Source organism: Amia ocellicauda, chromosome 22 (genome assembly GCF_036373705.1).
Source record: "Amia ocellicauda isolate fAmiCal2 chromosome 22, fAmiCal2.hap1, whole genome shotgun sequence".
Taxonomy (NCBI): Eukaryota; Metazoa; Chordata; class Actinopteri; order Amiiformes; family Amiidae; genus Amia; species Amia ocellicauda.
In genome coordinates, this window is record NC_089871.1 from 18,010,410 (window position 1) to 18,031,958 (window position 21,549).

The following is a 21,549-nucleotide window of genomic DNA, read 5'->3' on the forward strand; positions in this document are numbered from 1 at the left end:
AGAGAAGCAATGCATCATGGGAGTCCTGGTGGTGCAATGCGGACAAGCACTCGGCTGTCCCCAGGAAAGGCACTTTCATATTTGACCACAGAAGCCTCTCCTCTAGCCTGCTCTAGCTTGGAGGATAACATCTTCACACCTGTCTTCCATGCTGAGTAGTATCAATTTATTTCTTCATTTGTGTAACTTCTGACTCGGGTCATTTAACAACTGATGCATTTGATATCTGGGCAATGTTGGCTGGGCAATTCTGTTTCATTTAAACACGTAGAAGGCAATGTGAGTTTGGGATAAGAAACCCAAGGTTGTGTGAAGGGAAAATTAATCTGACAGTCATCTCCCAGCTCATAAATTACCTACTATATGCACATAGAAATATTAAAACCATTATGGCCATGTCCAAAATAAATACTGGAGGCTATGGTGCCTAATAGTGACTTTTCTCATGTGTGTCAACAGTGTCCGACGTGATTTCCTGCTTGCAGATTCCAGGCAAATGGCTCAATCGTGTGTGTGAATGGGGCTCCTATAAAGGCACTTGTGAAGCCCACAGCACAGTGATTTATCTGTGGAGGCTTCACGTCACGTCACTTTTTTTCACATATTCCCCCGACATGCATTATGGTATGAGGCGCCATTAGGGACATAATTCAACCCCGTGTTACATACACTATACTGAGACGTATATACTAAATACTGAGATGCACACACTATATACTGAGACGCATACGCTACATACTGAGACGCATGCACTACATACTGAAATGCATACACTACATACTGAGACATACAGTGGGGGAAAAAAGTATTTGATCCCCTGCTGATTTTGTACGTTTGCCCACTGACAAAGAAATGATCAGTCTATAATTTTAATGGTAGGTGTATTTTAACAGTGAGAGACAGAATAACAACAAAAAAATCCAGAAAAACACATTTCAAAAAAGTTATAAATTGATTTGCATGTTAATGAGGGAAATAAGTATTTGACCCCTTCGACTTAGTACTTGGTGGCAATCACAGAAGTCAGACGTTTCTTGTAGTTGGCCACCAGGTTTGCACACATCTCAGGAGGGATTTTGTCCCAATCCTCTTTGCAGATCCTCTCCAAGTCCAAGGTTTCGAGGCTGACGTTTGGCAACTCGAACCTTTAGCTCTCTCCACAGATTTTCTATGGGATTAAAGTCTGGAGACTGGCTAGGCCACTCCAGTACCTTAATGTGCTTCTTCTTGAGCCACTCCTTTGTTGCCTTGGCTGTGTGTTTTGGGTCATTGTCATGCTGGAATACCCATCCACGACCCATTTGAGGGAAGGAGGATCTCACCCAAGATTTGACGGTACATGGCCCCATCCATCGTCCCTGTGATGCGGTGCAGTTGTCCTGTCCCCTTAGCAGAAAAACACCACCAAAGCATAATGTTTCCACCTCCATGTTTGAGGGTGGGGATGGTGTTCTTTCCTCCTCCAAACACAGCTAGTTGAGTTGATGCCAAAGAGCTCGATTTTGGTCTCATCTGACCACAACACTTTCACCCAGTTCTCCTCTGAATCATTCAGATGTTCATTGGCAAACTTCAGACGGGCCTGTACATGTGCTTTCTTGAGCAGGGGGACCTTGCGAAAGCTGCTGGATTTCAGTCCTTCACGGCGTAGTGTGTTACCAATTGTTTTCTTGGTGACTATGGTCCCAGCTGCCTTGAGATCATTAACAAGATCCTCCCGTGTAGTTCTGGGCTGATTCCTCACCGTTCTCATGATCATTGAAACTCCACGAGGTGAGATCTTACATGGAGCCGCAGACCGAGGGAGACTGACAGTTATTTTGTGTTTCTTCCATTTGCGAATAATCGCACCAACTGTTGTCACCTTCTCACCAAGCTGCTTGGCGATGGTCTTGTAGCCCATTCCAGCCTTGTGTAGGTCTACAATATTGTCCCTGACATCCTTGGACAGCCCTTTGGTCTTGGCCATGGTGGAGAGTTTGGAATCTGATTGATTGATTGCTTCTGTGGACAGGTGTCTTTTATACAGGTAACGAGCTGAGATTAGGAGCACTCCCTTTAAGAGAGTGCTCCTAATCTCAGCTCGTTACCTGTATAAAAGACACCTGGGAGCCAGAAATCTTGCTGATTGATAGGGGATCAAATACTTATTCCCTCATTAACATGCAAATCAATTTATAACTTTTTTGAAATGCGTTTTTCTGGATTTTTTTGCTGTTATTCTGTCTCTCACTATTAAAATACACCTACCATTAAAATTTTAGACTCATCATTTCTTTGTCAGTGGGCAAACGTACAAAATCAGCAGGGGATCAAATACTTTTTTCCCTCACTGTACACCGATCAGCCATAACATTATGACCACCTGCCTAATATTGTGTAGGTCCCCCTTTTGCCACCAAAGCAGCCCTAACCTATCGTGGCATGGACTCCACTAGACCTCTGAAGATGTGCTGTGGTATCAGGCACCAAGACGTTAGCAGCAGATCCTTTAAGTCCTGTAAGTTGCTAGTTGGGGCCTCCATGGATCGGACTTGTTTGTCCAGCACATCCCACAGATGATCGATTGGATTGTGATCTGGGGAATTTGGAGGCCAAGTTAACACCTTGAACTCGTGATTCATCAGACTAGGCCACCTTATTCCATTGCCCCGTGGTCCAGTTCTGATGGTCACGTGCCCATTGTAGGTGCTTTCGGCAGTGGACAGGGGTCAGCATGGGCACCCTGACTGGTCTGCGGCTACCCAGCCCCATACGCAACAAACTGCGATGCACTGTTTGTTCTGACACCTTTCTATCAGAACCAGCATTAACTTTTTCAGCAATCTGAGCTACAGTAGCTCGTCTGTTGGATCAGGGCCAGCCTTCGCTCCCCACGTGCATCAATGAGCCTGGGCCGCCCATGACCCTGTCACTGGTTCACCGCTTTTCCTTCCTTGGATCACTTTTGATAGGTACTGACCACTGCAGACCGGGAACACCCCACAAAAGCTGCAGTTTTGGAGATGCTCTGACCCAGTCGTCTAGCCATCACAATTTGGCCCTTGTCAAAGTCGCTCAGATCCTTACGCTTGCCCATTTTTCCTGCTTCTAACACATCAACTTTGAGGACAAAATGTTCACTTGCTGCCTTATATATCCCACCCACTGACAGGTGCCATGATAACGAGATTATCAGTGTTATTCCCTTGACCTGTCAGTGGTCATAATGTTATGGCTGATTGGTGTATATATTTTTTTGGGGGGGGAATAATATACTATTTGATCAATTCAGATGCATTTACTTATTAAGATTTTTGAAATTAAGATTATTATATACATATATTTTCATGAATACCATGTAATCTGAAATATTACTGTAACTAGTGTTTTTAAATGGGCTCTGGATGAATGGGGTTAGGATTCAAATGCAATTTAAAGTTTTTTTTAACTCCTTTTTCCTAATGTTGTTGTTAAAAATATTAATATTATGATTATTTATTATAATAATTAATAATGGTATGCATGTACTTACTACGAATAATAAAGATTAAAGTAGCTACTTTCAATATCAATGACAGTGCAATGTTTTGAATGACAGTCAGTCAGAGTCCCAGCTGCCTCAGAGGCACAGTGTGTTAGGTTTGTGTGTTAGTGACCGTAATACCAGCTCCAGCCTACAGGGGCAGCACTGAGAAAAAGTCACACACCTGGCGACGCCCCAGGTCCCCACAAAAACTTCACTGGGGGCGTCTAGGCACCATTCTAACATGATTTAAAAGGATTTGCCAAGTGGGGACCTGGAAAAGGTTCACACTTGGTTTTCAAGTCCCCACTTTGTGGGTGTGTTACGACCCCTAGGTCCCCACTTGGATAGGTTGACGAGTGCACACAGACACAAATTTATAGGAAATCTGAAAGACATTGCAAAGAAAACCAGAGTAAGCATAAAAGATCCTCACACTTATTCTATTATGCCAATTCAGTTTAAGTAGCCTTCATATTTTACTCATATGATTTTGAGAATTAAAATTTATCAGTTACAGCATTCTATTTTTGTCATGCACTTTCAAAACATCAGTGACACAACACTTGTCTCTTTCCAATCTATAAACGGATCCTTTATAGTTCTAAAGCAGAAACAAATATACAAAAATACCGGATTACAGTACTCTTTATATGGCGATAAAGAACAATTTATTTTCTGAATTACGATTTAGAGGCTGTTCACACATAGCATTGGGATACATAAAGAAGAAAGGATTCAGAAATGATCTTCAGAATGTTATACTTTATCATATTTTTTAAATACATTTTCTTTGTGGAAAAGAACAGTATTTCAAATTTGAAAACATGCTCCATTATTTGTTTTTTATAGCAACAAAATGGTGAATTATCCAAAAAGGTATTTTTTGCAGTGTGATCCACATTGTTTGTATTTTTTAATTATAGTGTTCATAAATAGATGGCACGGGAAGCCACTGATAAATTTGTTTACAGGAAAACAGTGCTAGATCATTTGTGTGGGAAAGAATGGATGACTGGCTTCTATTGTTTCCATTTGTTTTGATTAGCACTGTCTCTTTTCCAGGTCACATCAGTAAAATTCTGATTTCATCTTCCAATCTTCTATGTAGTCTTTTTTTGTAAATCTCTTGTGATCCACTCTAACTTCTTTTGTCTATTTTTGGGCTTCATCTTGCAATGTATCTTGCCCATTGCCATTTAAACACTTTCAATGAGATGACATGAAGCATTTGCAGCTTGTGTATAATGTGTGGTCAGTAGCCAGATTTTGGAGTCATAGGTGATCAATGGTTCAGTCTATATTGATTCCCTACTATATGTATAGATAAATACAATTTCACAGCAATATAAAATGTTTATTGCTATACATTTGATCGGTGCTTGCAGTGTTTGAAGATATTAAATCTACATTCTAACTATATGGAGAATGGCAGTAGTGTAACAAGACATTTTTTCAGTTTACATTGCAGTTATGGTATTTAAAGTGCCATGGAAACCCAAAAAAGCTATGGTCAGAATACAGCCCTTTAACCTGTAGATAAAAAAAATAGCCCTTATGTACAGTGCCAATTCTGCCTCCAATGAACTCAATTAATTTTAATCTTTGCAGGTATCATTAGTTTCTAATTTGTAGACCCCTTCCTTTTCATTTTTACTACCTGCCTTTTAACACATTGTGAGCTGGAGCGGTTTAATTGAATATGTTGCCTTCCCTCTGTGTAACATTAATTAAAAGGCTCAGTCAAGCTACAGAAACCATTATTTGGCTGTAGTATGATGGAAAGCTTGGATATTTCAGTGTTATCAAGGTCATAATGTATATTTTAAACCAAGTCTTTCATGCAGTTATCCATGTTTAGCAGAACATTCCAATTTTTACATTTCCTTCATTCATATATTCTGATCACTTAAATGTGGGAAATTCCACTTTTTTCCTTTCAACGAATGGATGTCAAAATATTAAAACATTATTGCTTAAGGACTATTAGTGTGAGGTTTAAAAAGGCAAGTCAACCTGTAACAAATACAGAGACTAAAAAGAGCCCTACAAGTTTAACAAGTACCAGGATACAGAACATATGACAAAACCAAATGGTGCTACCCTACCGCTTGTAAAGCTGTTCTATTCACAACAGTATTTAATTGGTGAGTCCTTCTCAAGAACAAAGTCAACAGATCACCATCTATTTTAGGCTACTGATACCATGACAAGGGCTTCTAATAAGTTAATAAGTATTACAGCGACAAAAACAGAATTCTGTCAAGCTGACCATTTAAAACATTTTGATATACATAATTTTATTTAATTCCCCGATATGGTCTGACGTGTTCAATGCGAAACAGTGGGCTACCCTGCCATATACAGTACATTTGCATTCACAAGTTGTTTGAGAAGTACAAAAGAATGCATTACTGTGCAAAATGTTACAAAAAAAAAAAAAAAAAAAAGTACTTTTATTAAATTGGTTTAATGTGAAACATACTGAAATAAACAAAAAGGGCCTTCAGCCTGTTTGTTGGTTTCTTCAAAAGCACCTCAAACACAGGAATGCAGTACAATTTTTGAATCATATTACAGTGTGAACTGAGTAGTCATCAAAAGAATATACTGCATGCACATTTTCATGAAGATAATAACCTGCGTTTGGATATCCATGATTTTTTTTTTTTTATTACACTGATGACATCAACAAGGTATATGCTGGCAAGCAAATTATTTGATGCAATTCTAGATCTCCGTATGCTCAGCACTGGTTAAACCCTAACTCAAGGGTATCCAACCCTGGCTCTGTAAAGCCGTAATACAGCAGCTTTTAAATCAACTTACCTCGTCAAGTTATAAAGACTTGGAAAGACTGCTCAATTAAGCAGGTGGCATTTTGGTTAACTCAATAATTTAGAGATCATTTGAAAACACACTTTTTGTTGAGATGAGCTCTGGTCAAGCTTAATTAACCAAGTGTCAGTGAAGCACTGTCTTTAACACTGTGTCCCACTATGTCCATTTCAAGGAATAGCAATCCCGGTTCTGGGGAGGCCAAATCCAGCATGTTTTATAGATCTTCCTTAAATAATTAAATTTATGAAGACAGAAACATTGTATTATTTTCAGTTAGGAAATTATATTTTAAATATTTGGTGATGTAGATAAATGAAGAACAAACATCTGTATACCCTTTAGCCTTTTAGGACCAGAATTCCTGGGCACGTGATTTATTGATTAATCAATTCATAAAAACTGGTGATTCTGGGCAAATTGGACAGGGAACTTGAAAATCACTTGTGGCCTAGCCTGATGTTGACTAATTCTGAACTTAATCAATAAAACCTGTAAAACTGTGATTTGTGTCCTTTGATCTGCCATGGCTACCACTTTGGATTTTTGATGGATACACCTGGAATAAAAATCAGAAGACCTTGAGGCATTCAAGGACCAGAGCGGACTGCCACTGGCTTTAGTTGACAAAATAAGGACTAGTGTTGCCTTGGACTGTAGCAAAGTAGTCATCTCAGCCCTCAGAGGTTCACATCATCTTTTAAATCAAAGACAAAAATAAATGAAAAACAAAAACAAAACAGAAGTGTTTGGCACAATGGGCAGTTTTAAAGACACCTCTCTCCCCCACATAGCCAGAATGAGCCCCTTCAACAGATTTCAAGATGAGGTCCTTGGCACTTTATCCTTGATAATGGATGACAGGAATTCAACACCTACATGTAGTTTGTTTCCACCATTTAATTTCCCAGTGATGACAACATTTCTGCACATATTTGTTATTTTATATTTGTATAAATAAATGCCTTCAGTATTGCAGACTTAAATGTCACTTTTCCCTGACTCGGATGCATTTACCTTGAAGGATAAGGCTACACATATAGACCTGCAGTTAGAATACCCAACTGTCAGGGATTCAGAATGCAACTGTAAAGTCCACTGGCTAGGATTACTGACATACAACATTTAAATAACTGGTATTATGTATATCAGTAAAAGGTGAATAACATTTGAATCCAGAGGTCATTTTTGGAGTCTATCTTGATAAAAGGGGCTTGTCCTCCATTTACATATTTTTTTTTTCTTATGTGGTTTTAAATTTGGTTTTGAAGCAGGGATGGAAAAACAAAAAAGGGGGGCCCAACATGCAATGTCTTTTTGATAAAATACGAGTTTTTCATTGGGGTTTTGAACAAAAAACAAACAAGGACAGTCTTCAAGAGTCTTCAAGAGTCAGCACACAAACACTTATCTGTAAAAAAAACAACAAAAAAAAGTGAAAAAATAAAATAATTCACCACTTAAAATTAAAGAAAAGTTAAAAAACAAAATAATGACAGTGTCTATAGGAAGTATTCACCCCACTTGGACTCACATTTTGTTGTGTTACAACCTGAAACATTGATTAATTTAAATGGGATTGTTGTCTTCTGATCTACACAACCCACTCCACAATGTGGGGGAAAAAGGGAGGGGGGTTAAAAAAATAAAAATCAATAAAAAATAAATCATTAGATATTTACCCATTTTGCTATGACAATGCTAAATGAGCTAAGGTGCAAGCAATTGCCTTTAAAATTCACACAATAATTTGTTTGCAATAAAAGTGGTTCACATGATTTTTGATGAATACTCATTCAAAGCAAACACTACAATAAAGACCAAGGAGATTACAAAACTATGGAATGAAGTTATAGAAGGGGAGGAGTAAAGATTTCAAAGAAACTGAATATCTCGTGGAGCACAGTCACATCGATCATTAAAATGTGGAAGGTATATGGTACCAGCCAAAATCTGCTTAGAGCAGGTCATCCTTCGACACCGAGTAGGCGGGTAAGAAGTGCATTGGTCAGAGAAGCCACGAGAGGCCAGAGACTCTGCTACTCAGAAACACATCACCCATGTAACACCATCCCTACTGTGAAGCAAGGTGGTGGCAGCTGCAAAGTGACCTTGGAGTGGCAAAAATAAAAAAGGAAAGTAGCCTAAATGTTCTTGAGAGGCCCAGTCAAAGCCTAGACATTAAACCTCTTGATACTTTGTGGCAAGACTTGACAATTGCTGTCAACCAAAGATCACCATCCAATTTGACAGTGCTTGCCAAGAAGAATGGGTGAATATTGCACAATGCAGATGTGCAAACCTGGTAGAAACATTCAGCAGATTAACAGCTGTAATTGCTGCCAAAGGTGGTAATACCAAGTACTGATTTTTCATAAAACAAATCTCTTGCCTCTTCAAAGGGTTGAATAGGTTGTGAAAACCAAAGGATTTTTTATTTTAAAAGTCCAAGGGGGGAGAGAAATTTCTATAGACACCATTAGTCCTGATTTGTTGCTGCATATTGTATTGTTTGTTCAAAATTTAAACAATTTATATTTGTTTAAGTAAATTAAGCAGTACATTTCGATTAGCAGGTAGGGTTGGGGAAAGCTCTCAGCCGATCCAAATAATTAAGGTAATAATTAGCTAATTGTACAGTTCTTTACCACTTGGATCAGTTATGGATACATAACATAAAAGGACTTCTAAAGGGTTCTAGTTGCATTCAATTATCTCTTCAGTTATGTCACAAGAGCTCAAAAAGAAGCAGAAGGCACAGTGGTAACACTGAACTAGGTTTGGAAAAAGCCTTTCAAACAGGGATAGGTATATTTATGGTTAGACATTTACTTATAGAATACAAATATTGTAGGACAAGAGTTGTGAGGTCTTGCAACATGGAATGGATTGAGGTGATGGTGTATTGAGAGCACCCTCTAGTGGTAGGGCAAAACAAGTACTTGCCCTACCCCTCTGCCTGTCAGGGCTGCTCTTCGTTGCTGGCACTGGGCGTCCGACTCCGGATCTGGCTCCTTAGCTGCTCGATTAGCTCTGGGTTCTGCTGCTGCATCTGCTGGGCAAACTGCTGCCCTCTAGAGAGCATCCAGGAAAAAAATATTCAGCACTTAATTCTGTGCTGCACTCAAAACATTAACACCTACATTTTAAAGCCAAACCAGTTTTCTATAGCAGTGAAATATATATTTATAAAATAAAAAAGTGCTGTGCTAGGAAATGTAGACAGGACCAAGTTGTAAGTTATGTGAATGTTCTAGTTCCATAATTGAAAAGGAATTGATGATGATTCTCTTAGAAAGGGGACTAGCTTCAGTTACAGTTAAAGCCAGGGTGATTTATGGTATAACACCTTAGGCCAGGGGTCTCCAACCCTGGTCCTGGAGAGCCCCAATCCAGTTTATCTTATAGGTCACCCTCAATCACCAATTTCTAAATACTAGGAACACATTTGAGTTATTAATCAATTAAGCAAATCAACCAAGGTAGCTCTTGCTCAGAGAGGCTGCATGTATTCTGATAATTGCTTCAGTGGTTTCTAAATTACTGAATTTACCAAACCAAAGATACACTGATCAGACTGAAATACTTCCAGGTGTTTATAAATTGGCAATAGAAGGGTGACCTCTAAAACCTTCTGGATAGGGGCTCTCTAGGACCAGGGTTGGAGACCCCTGCCTTAGGCAACTGCATGAAAACACTAACATCCATCCCTACAGTTATAACACCTGCACATAATGGGGAAAATCAGACAATGACAAATTTAATATGAAAATTAAGTGATCTAGTGGACACCATGGTCTAAGGTGTCTTCCATGGTTTACGAACAATAATTTACAATGCACCGAAGTGTTTCCCCCTACCATTAAAGCTAACAAGCTGCAACCCTTGAAGCTGCTTGCACCACCCCCCACCCCCGCAATAATTCGGTAGCTGATCGCTCCTACTCTGTTTTTGAGAGGCAAGAGAGAGATCAAAATATTAAAAAATGAGTAATTGGTTGAAATAAACCATTACCAAATCTCAGTAATCTCAAAAATCCATTATTGAAATTCTGATTAAAATGCTTTAACAGTGACACCTGCAAGCAGAGGAGGACGGGATCTCTTGTATCAATTTAATGTACTTTTTTCACGCAAATCTGTTATTGGCCAAAACACGTAAAATGACGCTCCAAGGGAGGATGTCCTCCCTAACCAATCAACAACCAGAATACAGTATTGACATCGCATTCGTCCAATGATAATTTCCAAATTTATCTTAATTTCTCCATCACTGTATTGTATGTGAGTGTGATGAACTGGTGGTCAAGCGATAGATAGCGATATATACAGTACAATATTAGAACAGAGAAATAAGTGCAAATTTTGAACCACTTTTAGATTTTTCACATTTACTGTTTTTTTTTTTTTTTTTTTTTAATCAAGACGACAGCCAGCCTTTACTTCTCTCTTGCTCTTGGAAGACTGGATGCAACAACAGGCCAGCTATGAAGATAATCTCCCAACATGTAAAGTGAGTGTAACCCTCCCACAGACAGAAGAACTCATAACACACTTAATTTTTGCTTTGTTTTTAATAATTCCAGATTTTCATGGTTTTTGTTTTTCCTTTATAAATCAGAGGGTATTGTCCCCACTGTAATGTACTGGGTGCTGCTTCACCCCTAATTGGACTGACAGGCTTCTAGTGACACATTACACACACACGAGGTTCATTCCCATCCAGAGTCTAATAACACCAATATATGAAATAAAAAAAGCATTCCCAAATTACAATGAATAACCTTAATGCAAAATAAACAGTCAGAATACAGGTTAATAAACACAGATATATAGTAAGAAATGTCTTTAACTACTGAACTTGCAGAAGCCTTTCATGGTGCATATAAAGGGGCTCTGTAATCTGGATGTACCGACATGTATTTCTGCATAATGAACACTCACGCTTGGATAAGGCCGGACAGATCGTTAGGGCCTGCTCCTCCACCTGTTGCTGTTGCTCCCACTGATCCATAGGCTCCAGACATCATGCCAGACATTCTACAGAAGAAAAGCAAGAACACAGGCAGTCGTCACCCTTGGTCATAATAAAGTGTACGGAGAAAAAATATAGGCTCAGCCAATTTTAAATGTTAGAGCTGATAAAATATATAAATCCCAGGATTTTTACATTTCATAGCTCACTGAGTGAGGTGATGGCAGATGATGTCAAGAACCTGTTGCAACAATTAAGTATTGGTATTTTTAAGCACTCGTCTACAGGGCTTTACTGGACACAGCAATGTTATATTACTGTTGTTTAAACAAACTATTTCAAATTAATTTTCCTGGATGTGTGCTGTATAAATTACGAGGTCCAATTGTAAACTTTAAAATTGTAAATAGAATGTTAACATAAATCTATAATCTGATCAAGTTCAAATTGATTATCCAACACACATGGTATTCAAAAGTCTGAAATGAGAAAAAAACCTTATAAATAAAAACTTACAATTGTTGTACTTGAGGGTTGTTCATCAGACTTGATGCCTAGAAACATATGAAAGATTGAAATCAGACAGTTCACTGATAGCAAAATCATAATTGTTTCATACTGAAGGTACCTTGTTAGCAACAGACATGATTTACAAGAACTGTCACATTTACAGATCTAGTAAACACAAACTAATCAGTTGTAACTTATCTGAAAAAGTTAATGGGAGGTAAAAACAGGGCTGTCAGTCAAAAAACCACTCTCCGACTCAGTGCAGTTTTAACCTTCCCACCATTTAAGTGATGCAGAAGCTTACTTTTTTTTTAACCAATAATATAATGCAGGAAATTACAGTAGACAAGGTTGGTTCAAAATGTTATGAGCTATATATAGAACAGTACACCAGAGACCACTGCTGTTGCTGCTGCTTATACTCCACATTGATAGCCCTTCAGAAGTCAGTTCCCAGTATCCCACATTGCTTTGTTCATCAGTTTCACCTTGTCTTTTGCAGCTAGACCACAATGGACGATGAGTATCCAAAAAAAAAAAAAAAAAAACAACAACAAAGCACAGTATGGTCACTTATGTATTTTCCATGTTAATTGGCCTACATTTTCAATGTTTCTAGTGAAAGCAAATATGCTGCTTTGGGTCTATTTTTAGTATGCATTAAGGTTTATCTGCAAAAGAAAGGGAGCAAATAAGTAACAAAACAGTCTTTAAGTTTTCAGATTGAGTACACTGAATATGGACAATCTTTGGCTGGAATTCGTCAGCCACCATGAGGACTATGTGTTAGACACTTACAACTCAGCAGCATACTTAAAATGCAGCTTCCTTTCATTCTAGTTTTGTGACCTTACCATGTTCATAAAGCCAGGGTTGCTAAGTAATCCAGCCAGGTCAACTCCACCCATTCCTCCTGTCTATGGGAGAAAAGGTGGTTCATAACAGGCTTATTTGTGTAGGAGATGAGAAACTTTGCAAATCCTAAATGATGAAAGTCAAAGATCAAGTAATGATGAGATTAATTTTCACTCAAGCTGTTCGGTATCAGAAGTGCATTTCTTTCCCTTTGATTTACAGACAAGAATCCAAAATGTTGGTGAAATTCACGTACATGATCATCTTATGCATACAGAGGTTTTACAGACAGTTACCCCAATTCAGATCACATGATCACTAATGTTAAGGTTATGGAGAACAATACTGAGCATTATAATCTTCTGCTTTCTTGCACAGTGTTTTCAATATGCCACACTGCTCTAAAAATAAAAGAAATGCAACATTTGCATATTTTTGGAAAAAGTGATCTTTCTAAAGTATTCCAATGCTTTTAATTTGCCTTGGTGCATCTGTAATTCCACTTGAGGAACACACAATCAGAAATGATTTCCATGTAAACTTCCACATGAGAAATATGTATATTGATACAGTAAAACAAACTCACAAAGATTTCCATGTAAACTTACTGGACTTGGCATTTCTTTCATTTTCTGCTCTGCTATTTTCAAGTTAGACTTATAGGTTTCATTTTCTGGGTCGAGTTCCAAAGCCTTCTTGTAGTAGCTCACAGCTTCTGTGTGTTTATTTAAACTAGCCAGAGCTAGCCTGTAGAGACAAAAACATCCTTCAGAAAGAGAACTGTAATACATTCATATACATATGACTATCAATAACCATTTCTTTACTGATTTCTGAGTAAAAGAAATAGCAGGAATAATGGGAAACAACCCTGGCAGTTCTCACCCCATTCTACCATAAGCTTTGCTGTAGTTGGGGTCGATGGCAATTGCTTGTTCACAGTCCTGTACAGCTCCAGCATAGTTTCCCAGTTTGCTGTATGCCGCTGCCCTGTGAAAACAATTGAGATATGAAGCATTCTTTAATGATTTCATAGAAGTATTCATTCAGAAAAAAACCACCATTATTATTTGAAGGATTGTTGTTTGTCTTCTTTATGGTCTCTTCTAGGGAACTTTGCATTCTTGGGAAAGGCTTTACTGGACACACCACAAAGTATACAGAACAGTACTGCTTTGATATCCTACCTGTTGCAGAAGTACACTGCGTTGCGTGGGTTGATTTCAATGGCTTTGGAATAGAACTCAACTGCTGCACTGAAATTCTCTACCTTCATCTGGTCATTGCCTGCAGAACAGAAACGATAAGAGTGAATACAGCTAAAGTAATCACAGTGGTATTAATATCATAACTGAGAGGACATTTGAATATCAAAATAGTATAGGGAAATAACAAGGTAAATATTTAGAAATGTAAATGGATGGGTCAGTGAGAGCTTGCTCTGCATTTTAAATCTAAAATTTGATACACTAATCAAATCTCAAATTTGCCACATGAGCTACAGCAGAGAAGTCAAACTCCAGTCATCAAAGACCAAAGGATCATCTATTTCTCAGTGCTTGATCATTCAGCCCATTACGGATTAAGTACAACTTAAAATTCAACAGTATGAATGCAACACTGACATTAGCATATCTAACAATTAAGTGTGCAATCATTACCAAAAAACTGGCAAGACATATCTTAATTCTTGAGCTATCACTCATGCCTGGAAAGAATAGTCTGAGTGCCACAAAAGCAAGAAGGCTTGCAGAAAAGTCTGACACCCCAAATTAAGGAGGAGTGTAGACAGTTACTAAAATTAATAAAACAAGGAACTGAACAATGTGAACTGAGGAGCAAATTATGATAGTGAGGTGGATCACTAAGTAAATTAGTTGGAATTCAAGGAGTGCTCCTTATGTCTAATGGACATTCAACAACTCATGCAAACAAAACAAAAGTTATATTTTCCAAAACTGTGAATGTCTTGTAAGGTAGCTAACATTTTGTATTTTGTTAAAGCTGTAGCAGTAACCACAGATAAAACAAAATATAATACTGCAACTCTCAAGTGAAAAACTACATCAACACCAAAAACAAGACCTTCTGTTTTGAGCCTCTCTGCCTCCGCTGCCTCCTCCTCTGTTGGCGAGTCTGGGACGGCATTGATCATTACCTGGGGAGTCTCTGGCTGGAACAAGCAAATAACTTCAGTCAGATATGCCTGGAAAATACTGGCTCAATCGGTAATTCACTGGTTCATATAACAAGACCTCTCAACACCCTTGACTAAAATCATTATCTTCATATAACATTTTCCACCTCTTTTTTAAAAGATTAAAAACACCCAATGGTACTAAATAAAAATAAAACAATTAAGCATTTAAATGTAAGGTACCCATACTTGCTAACGTTAATTTGCAAGATTAATGTGGCACTTCCCAATTCTTTGCGATTATCCCCTCCTTTGGAGAAGTGTAACCTGATGACTTGTGCTAAGTGAAGGATTTAATCGTTTTAATTAAACTGATATTTTTCTCCCCTGGGTATTTTGAATGACCTGTAAGATTTTAAGGCAAGTTTGTACAATTAACCAAAATATCGAATCATTTTACATTCCATTTAAATTGTGGGAGACCAACATTTAAACATTTCAAACACAAAAATACCAAACTCCAACACATTTCGATATATTATTAAGTGTTGGGGACACACCAGGGTTGAGATCAATTCCACTTCCTTTTTCTGACACATTCCAAAATCCAATTCCAATTATTTTTGCCATTGACATAACAGACTCTACTGAAATTGGAATGTAATTGAAAAAGTAATTACAGACGACATTGGAATGGAAAAACTGGAATTGAGCTCAGCCCTGACACATACTTCCCTTAACTACTACACATGGCTGAAACTGCTATTGGAATTATAGAATTTGGATGCTATGCACACTATAGAGACATTCACCTCACAGATGTATTTACACACAGAGCATGTGAAGATAAAGCAATTCTACTCGAATTTAGTCCTACTTTTTTTAGAGACCCTGTTCACATTTGTGGTTTTAGGAGGCCTAAGTGCGTTCACATATGCGGGCGAAAAGGAGGTCTAAACGAAATGCATGCTGGGAATTAAACACATCTGCTCAAACAAACCAGTTACACATGAAATTAGGTATGCTTACAGGTGTATGCAATGTTTTTTATAATCACAACTTATTAATATTGATTATATATATATATATATATATATATATATAGGCTATTGATCGGTTCTATATTTTCTTTGAAAGTAATCTTAACCCTTTGCAGCCGAAGCTTTCTAATATATTTTAAAATTTGCTGGTTCAATGGGGAATCGAATTAATATATTTCCCTTGTCAAATGTCTATCTTCGGTTCTGCAAGTCTAAAAGTGCTGTTATACAATTCACCTGAAAGCGAAGCACATTTATTAGGACATATACATTAAATCACAACAAATCGTATGCATTAATTATAAATAGCCTACTAAGATTTATAATCTGAAAATGTCTATTACATAAATACACACACATAAAGTACATATAATATGTTATAGTAGTAGTACTTCAAAAGTGTCCATCTCTTTGGTGCTGTTTGCTGCAGGTCAATGTGTCCCATGCAATCCAAGCTGCTGCTCAGTATTCCTTCCGAGTTCCTCTGAAAAATGTGCAACGTTTTCTCTGGACTCCACTGCGTTTGTTCTCATTTTTAAAGTCTGATCTTTGCATTTTTATTTTCCCTTTTACTTGGTCGGGCGAGTGATTGATAGCCATCGAAAGTAGCGTTCTGTGATCGCGTCTATAGTTATATCCTCAGACAGCAGTGCTCGTACACTTCCTTCGGTTTCTTTAACTTTACCTTCCATCCACATTGTAAACAATGCTTTAATTTCTGCATCGTCCCAGTTACCTCCAAAGCCGGCATGTGTAATTGTACAGCTCAATATAACTGCATTTTGGATTGGACAGTAAACAGCTGGTCTCATTTTAAAATGCACTGATTTGAATGGAAACCTGGTTTGCTTAAATGTATATCGTTTTAATGCAAAATTCGGATAAGTGAATAAAGTGACCTCGTCCCGTTCACAATTTCACAATGCATTTTATACCTGAAAATTGCATACTGTTAAATTTCAGACTTCAATCATACTTAGAAGAAGAAACAATAGCAAGTTTACCAGCTACACACACTTATTTTAATTGATCGAGTAGTTTGAACTGTTTACATTAGCCAAGTCATATATATATATGTTGCAGTTGAAGCCCCATTAATGTCAAAAAGAACAAACATTGTGGGGTTCGATCACCCACTGGCAGTAACTTTGACACTATCCTGGCATATATTTAGTAAGTATACTCAGTAGACTAAGCAGAGTGATATTAATGGATACAAGAGAATTTAAAAGAGAAGAGGGGCAACATTATTTCTCAGACTCAGGCTATTATCAAGTAGGATAGTGAATACATTTTGAAAATAGGCTCACGATACAATGTCAGTTCAGTTCCCATATTAATCTCGAATATTATTAACTCAATGATTCCTTGAAGCACTGGAATACAACATGCAGGAACTACAGTGATGATTTAAATTGTTGGTACTGGGAACAGGAGGGTAGAAAAGTTGCAGTATGCCAATGTAGATTCTCACCTTGATTGTGGCTGCAGCAAAAAGTTCTGGGAGTGTTTGTGTAACTGCTAGGCTATGATCATCAGTGGAAACTCCAAACGCTGTCTCCAGACACTGGATTGCAACTGGAAAACACGAGCTGGTTAATGTTTAAAATGGTAAAAGTTAAAAAGCCCCATACTATATTTCTCTCTCATATATGTATGTATATGTGCATAACAATATACACAGAGACATACATATACTTGTTCATGCAGAAATGAGAATAACTTGCTGAAAATTCATTATCAAAATCATTAAAATAATTGTCACCTATTAACAAATCAAAACATCATCCCTGAATAGAATTTTTGAACATTCACAAAATTATTAGAAAGCATGCACTAGCATTAGTAAAATAAAGTTTGTAATTTAGAAAGACATTTATTACTGTACACCAGTGAACAATACATTTGAAAAATAATTCTGTAAGTACTTTTGGGGATTTATTTTAGGTTTTTGGCCATTTCAAACACTAGTGTTTTCATATCTCTTTGTTCGGATTTTCAGAAATCTACATTTGGCATTTAAATTTAATTTCAACATTAAAGCAAAACCAAGATAAATAGTGGATATAAAGATCATGCATTTTGTTTATATCAAAAGCCCCTCCAACAGTAATACTGAGGTTACAAAATACACTTTGAACTGCCTAGTAAAATCAAAAGTCAAATGTCCTGTTCAAAGCATAATTCAAAACTGTGATCCTCTTAACTATTATGACCCTACTGAACGAAGGGATTGTTGACAATGTAGTCCCATTGTGTCAGTTACCGAAAAAAATAAAAGGACTGAGTGACTCTTTTCTGAATTGCATTAAATAAGGAATTTGTTTCAATTCAATTATGTGATGCTGGGGGGTGGTGCTGATGCATTGTAGACTAGCCTGGCTGACAAAGGCAGACAATGTGTTAGCCATGCATGTCAATATCCATGTTCACCAAATCACATCAGCACGTGGGCCTCTCTCATGCTTGACGTCTTTTGATTGGCCACAAACTGGCAGTTAATTCGGAAATTGGTCATCGGAAATTAAAACTTTGTAGGATGCATATCGTTTTCCGATGTAAAGGAATCAGTTGCAATAGTTTATCGGTAGGAATATTAAGTTTACACAGCACAGTGGTTTGCTCAACGTCAGACTTCGCAAAACCCTTCCATGTCAGTGAGGTGACATTAGTGCCTTTTTCGGAAGTATCTTGTCGACGCGGTTTGCCGTCATCTTCGTAGTGCGTCTGACTGACTGGCAACAGACCTTACTTACGGTTCCAGTGAATACGAGGCTCAGAAAGCATCAGTTCCGGAAGTGCGATAAACAGCCGTGTATCACTTTTGTGTTCCTAGTTGTGTGAGTGATTCCCGTGTGACAGAAATAAAGCCCTGTCATTTCACAGATTTCCAGTGGACAAACAAAATGGCAAAGCCTGTATTATCACAATTCGCCAAGACATTTGACAACATTTTTGTAGTATTTTTTGCAATTTGTATTGATTGGACTGCTTACATTCAGTCAGCTCTGATTCATACCAGCTCTGATTCTGATTCATGGCAAAAATAAGATCCAGCATATTTGTGCACGTACTATAACAGAAAATCTTGATTTCGCAATTCAGGCATTTTACACATCATACAAAAACAAATTCAAATTAATTAAATTAATTCCATTAATCGCACAGCCCTAATTTGAAGTACCTCGTTTTACATGTCTTTTAAGTAAAATCTGAATACTTGCAGTGGTGATAGAAATTATTATTTTGCTTTCACCTTCCAGACTTTCCTGTGCATCTGAGGATAGCCCTCCAGAGTTCAGCTGGTCATGCAGAAACTGGATGATGGAGAATGCAAGACGTTTTGTGTCCGCCATTCTTGGCTGATGGGCTAAGCTCTGTCAATAGGTAGGGTTTGTGAGCACCTGGAAAAGGAAATAAATAAACTGTTTTTTTAAATACACATCTTGAGAAAGTTATACAGTTTATACTTTTATGTTGTTGTACCATATAGGAGGAATCATTGTTTTTACTTGTAGTTCACTTCATTGCTGTAATTTTACCATGACACACTGCTAAGCTTTATATCAAAGTACTTATCAGTTGAGAATCCCAGTGCCTTGCTTTATTTTGCAGAAGCAGAGTCCATTAACATTGTAATTAAATTGTTCCATTAACATGGATGCCCCTTTAAAACCTCCAGATCAAGTTCAGTATGTGGCATTCAGTGGGAGTAAGGATATTAATTAACGGGATATAAATAAAGCACTGGCAGAAAGTGCCTGGAGATTTTATGCCTGCACCAATTCACCACCCAACAAGACAAAATCCACAAAAAAGCTACTAGAAGCAGAATATCTATGGAAATTCTCAGAGTTACAGAACTGTTGTTGACAATCCTTATAATGAATGTAGTTTAAAGCATTTAGTATATTTTCTTGTCAGACAAAACATCTCTTCTTGTTTGAACTGTATTGTATTTTTTTTCATGATTCTTAAGATATCTACGCACTTTGACGTGTCTTTGTGTAGGGGAAGTAAAACAGGCTTCTTACATCACCCTGCATCCAGTGTAGTGGAGCCCTGCTATGTTGTAAGGACATCCCCAATTCTTAAACAGCAAATCATACAGGCTACAGTATACCCAAGGTTTGAAAGTTACTAGCATTATACACTTTATGGATATCAAACTGCATTTATTTGAAAGTTGTAGGGCCTACATATGTGTTTTGTAACTTGCTAAGGGCACTGCACACTTGTTTGAAAGCATGGGCAGCCTCCAGTTCATGCATGGGAGAAGTGTACAGGAAGTGGTGAAGTGGCTGCAGGGTTTGAATTGTCAAATCGCCCTTTATAAGAAACACGTGCAACAGTGATATGCTTCCCCACCACATTTTTCTTCTGCAAAGTCATTAGAAATCTTGTTTTTTGTCTAGCTCACACAGCAGATTAACATAATTGCAGGCTTATAACTTTTGAATAGCAGTCTCTACTTATAATTATTTAAATAGTATAATACACAAAAATATATTCAAATTATAGTGATCTAGCGTCATATTCAGGCGTTAGTTTAAATTACCATTACCCTAATACGTAACCGATATGACCTTTCACCCCCATAAACACTTCCTACTTACCACATTTTTCGTATTGAAATCTGTACCTATTCTGTCGTAGCTAGCACATTCATAACATATTTTAACTATACCGCCATGACTTACTACTGAGCATAACCAGTATATTTGCATTTAGATATATAGAAGGAACTATTAAGGACGCACTCTCATTTATGCGGAATACCCCACCCTCTAAAACATGGTGTTTGTTTGTCACTTTCGAGCAGTTAATAGAAAATGAAACGTATGGTCGAACACAACACTTGAATCAGTAAGGCCATTTTGATCCGTCTTGCTAAACAGTCCTAAGTTTCCACTAACCAGATACATACTAAAACGAGTGTAAAACACATGTAAATAAACTGTAGACACCAACAAGTCCCTATATGACTACTGTGCAGTTTCGAAGTCAATACATCTGGAGTTTTGTGGAAAATAAATATATACGAAATGTAGCGAGCCCTGCATGGATGAGAGAAGGAAATGCACAAATGCATGAACATAAAAATGCCGTATTGATATTAATTTTGACCCATCGATTCGTGTTAACGCTTATGTGACAGTTGATCTTTTGGTATTTATAAACAGAATATTCCAGTACTTACTCGTCTACCGTGAGGCCTTACCGTAAATCTATGAGAATAACACATGCTAAAAACAAAGGCTTGATGACAACACTTTACTGGCACATATCACTCGACCAAATTCCCTAAACAGTCGAGGAGTCTTCATATTTTTTGTTTCAAACCGCGCTACTGTCCTGTCGTTTAACGTGTTCATTTGGCGTTCATCAAAAAAGTTCAATCTTACCTCTTGTCTTTGGATCTCTATGCAGTTTCCTCGCAGGACGTAGTCACTGGATGCGTCTGTATCTCGTTACGTCACACGTCGGGTGTGAATGGTTTACTTTACCACCTAACCTAATTTACAAAAAAATTATATCTAAGAAATCAAAACGATATATTTCAGACAAATGGTGTGCAGGGATAACATGAAAACAGCATAACTGAAGTAAGATTAGCTTTTTAGTATGAATGTTCTTAAAAATTCGGAGTTTCAGTTAGCTAAATCCTACATAATCCTTTGAAGGCATGG

The 21,549-nt window shown here is 37.6% G+C and overlaps 1 protein-coding gene across 4 annotated transcripts; it reads right to left on the reverse strand.

Moving 5' to 3' along the window:
- Nucleotides 1-4,841: 4,841 nt before the first annotated feature.
- sgta (small glutamine rich tetratricopeptide repeat co-chaperone alpha) lies at nt 4,842-21,547 on the reverse strand. Of its 4 annotated transcripts, none has more exons than XM_066695627.1 (12): nt 21,265-21,547; nt 19,116-19,263; nt 17,334-17,437; nt 14,768-14,855; nt 13,870-13,969; nt 13,568-13,672; nt 13,291-13,429; nt 12,682-12,744; nt 11,834-11,871; nt 11,287-11,382; nt 9,290-9,417; nt 4,842-7,754 (listed from the first exon to the last, which is right to left on the reverse strand). In XM_066695627.1, exons 2-11 carry the CDS (start codon nt 19,213-19,215, stop codon nt 9,306-9,308), a joined length of 945 nt encoding a protein of 314 aa, XP_066551724.1. In that variant the 5' UTR covers nt 19,216-19,263; nt 21,265-21,547; the 3' UTR covers nt 4,842-7,754; nt 9,290-9,305. The 4 variants fall into 4 exon arrangements, with proteins under 4 accessions (XP_066551724.1, XP_066551722.1, XP_066551723.1 ...); XM_066695625.1 differs by having other exon boundaries at nt 9,295-9,417; nt 21,265-21,546; XM_066695626.1 differs by lacking the exon at nt 21,265-21,547 and adding an exon at nt 21,081-21,238 and having other exon boundaries at nt 9,295-9,417.
- Nucleotides 21,548-21,549: the final 2 nt, after the last annotated feature.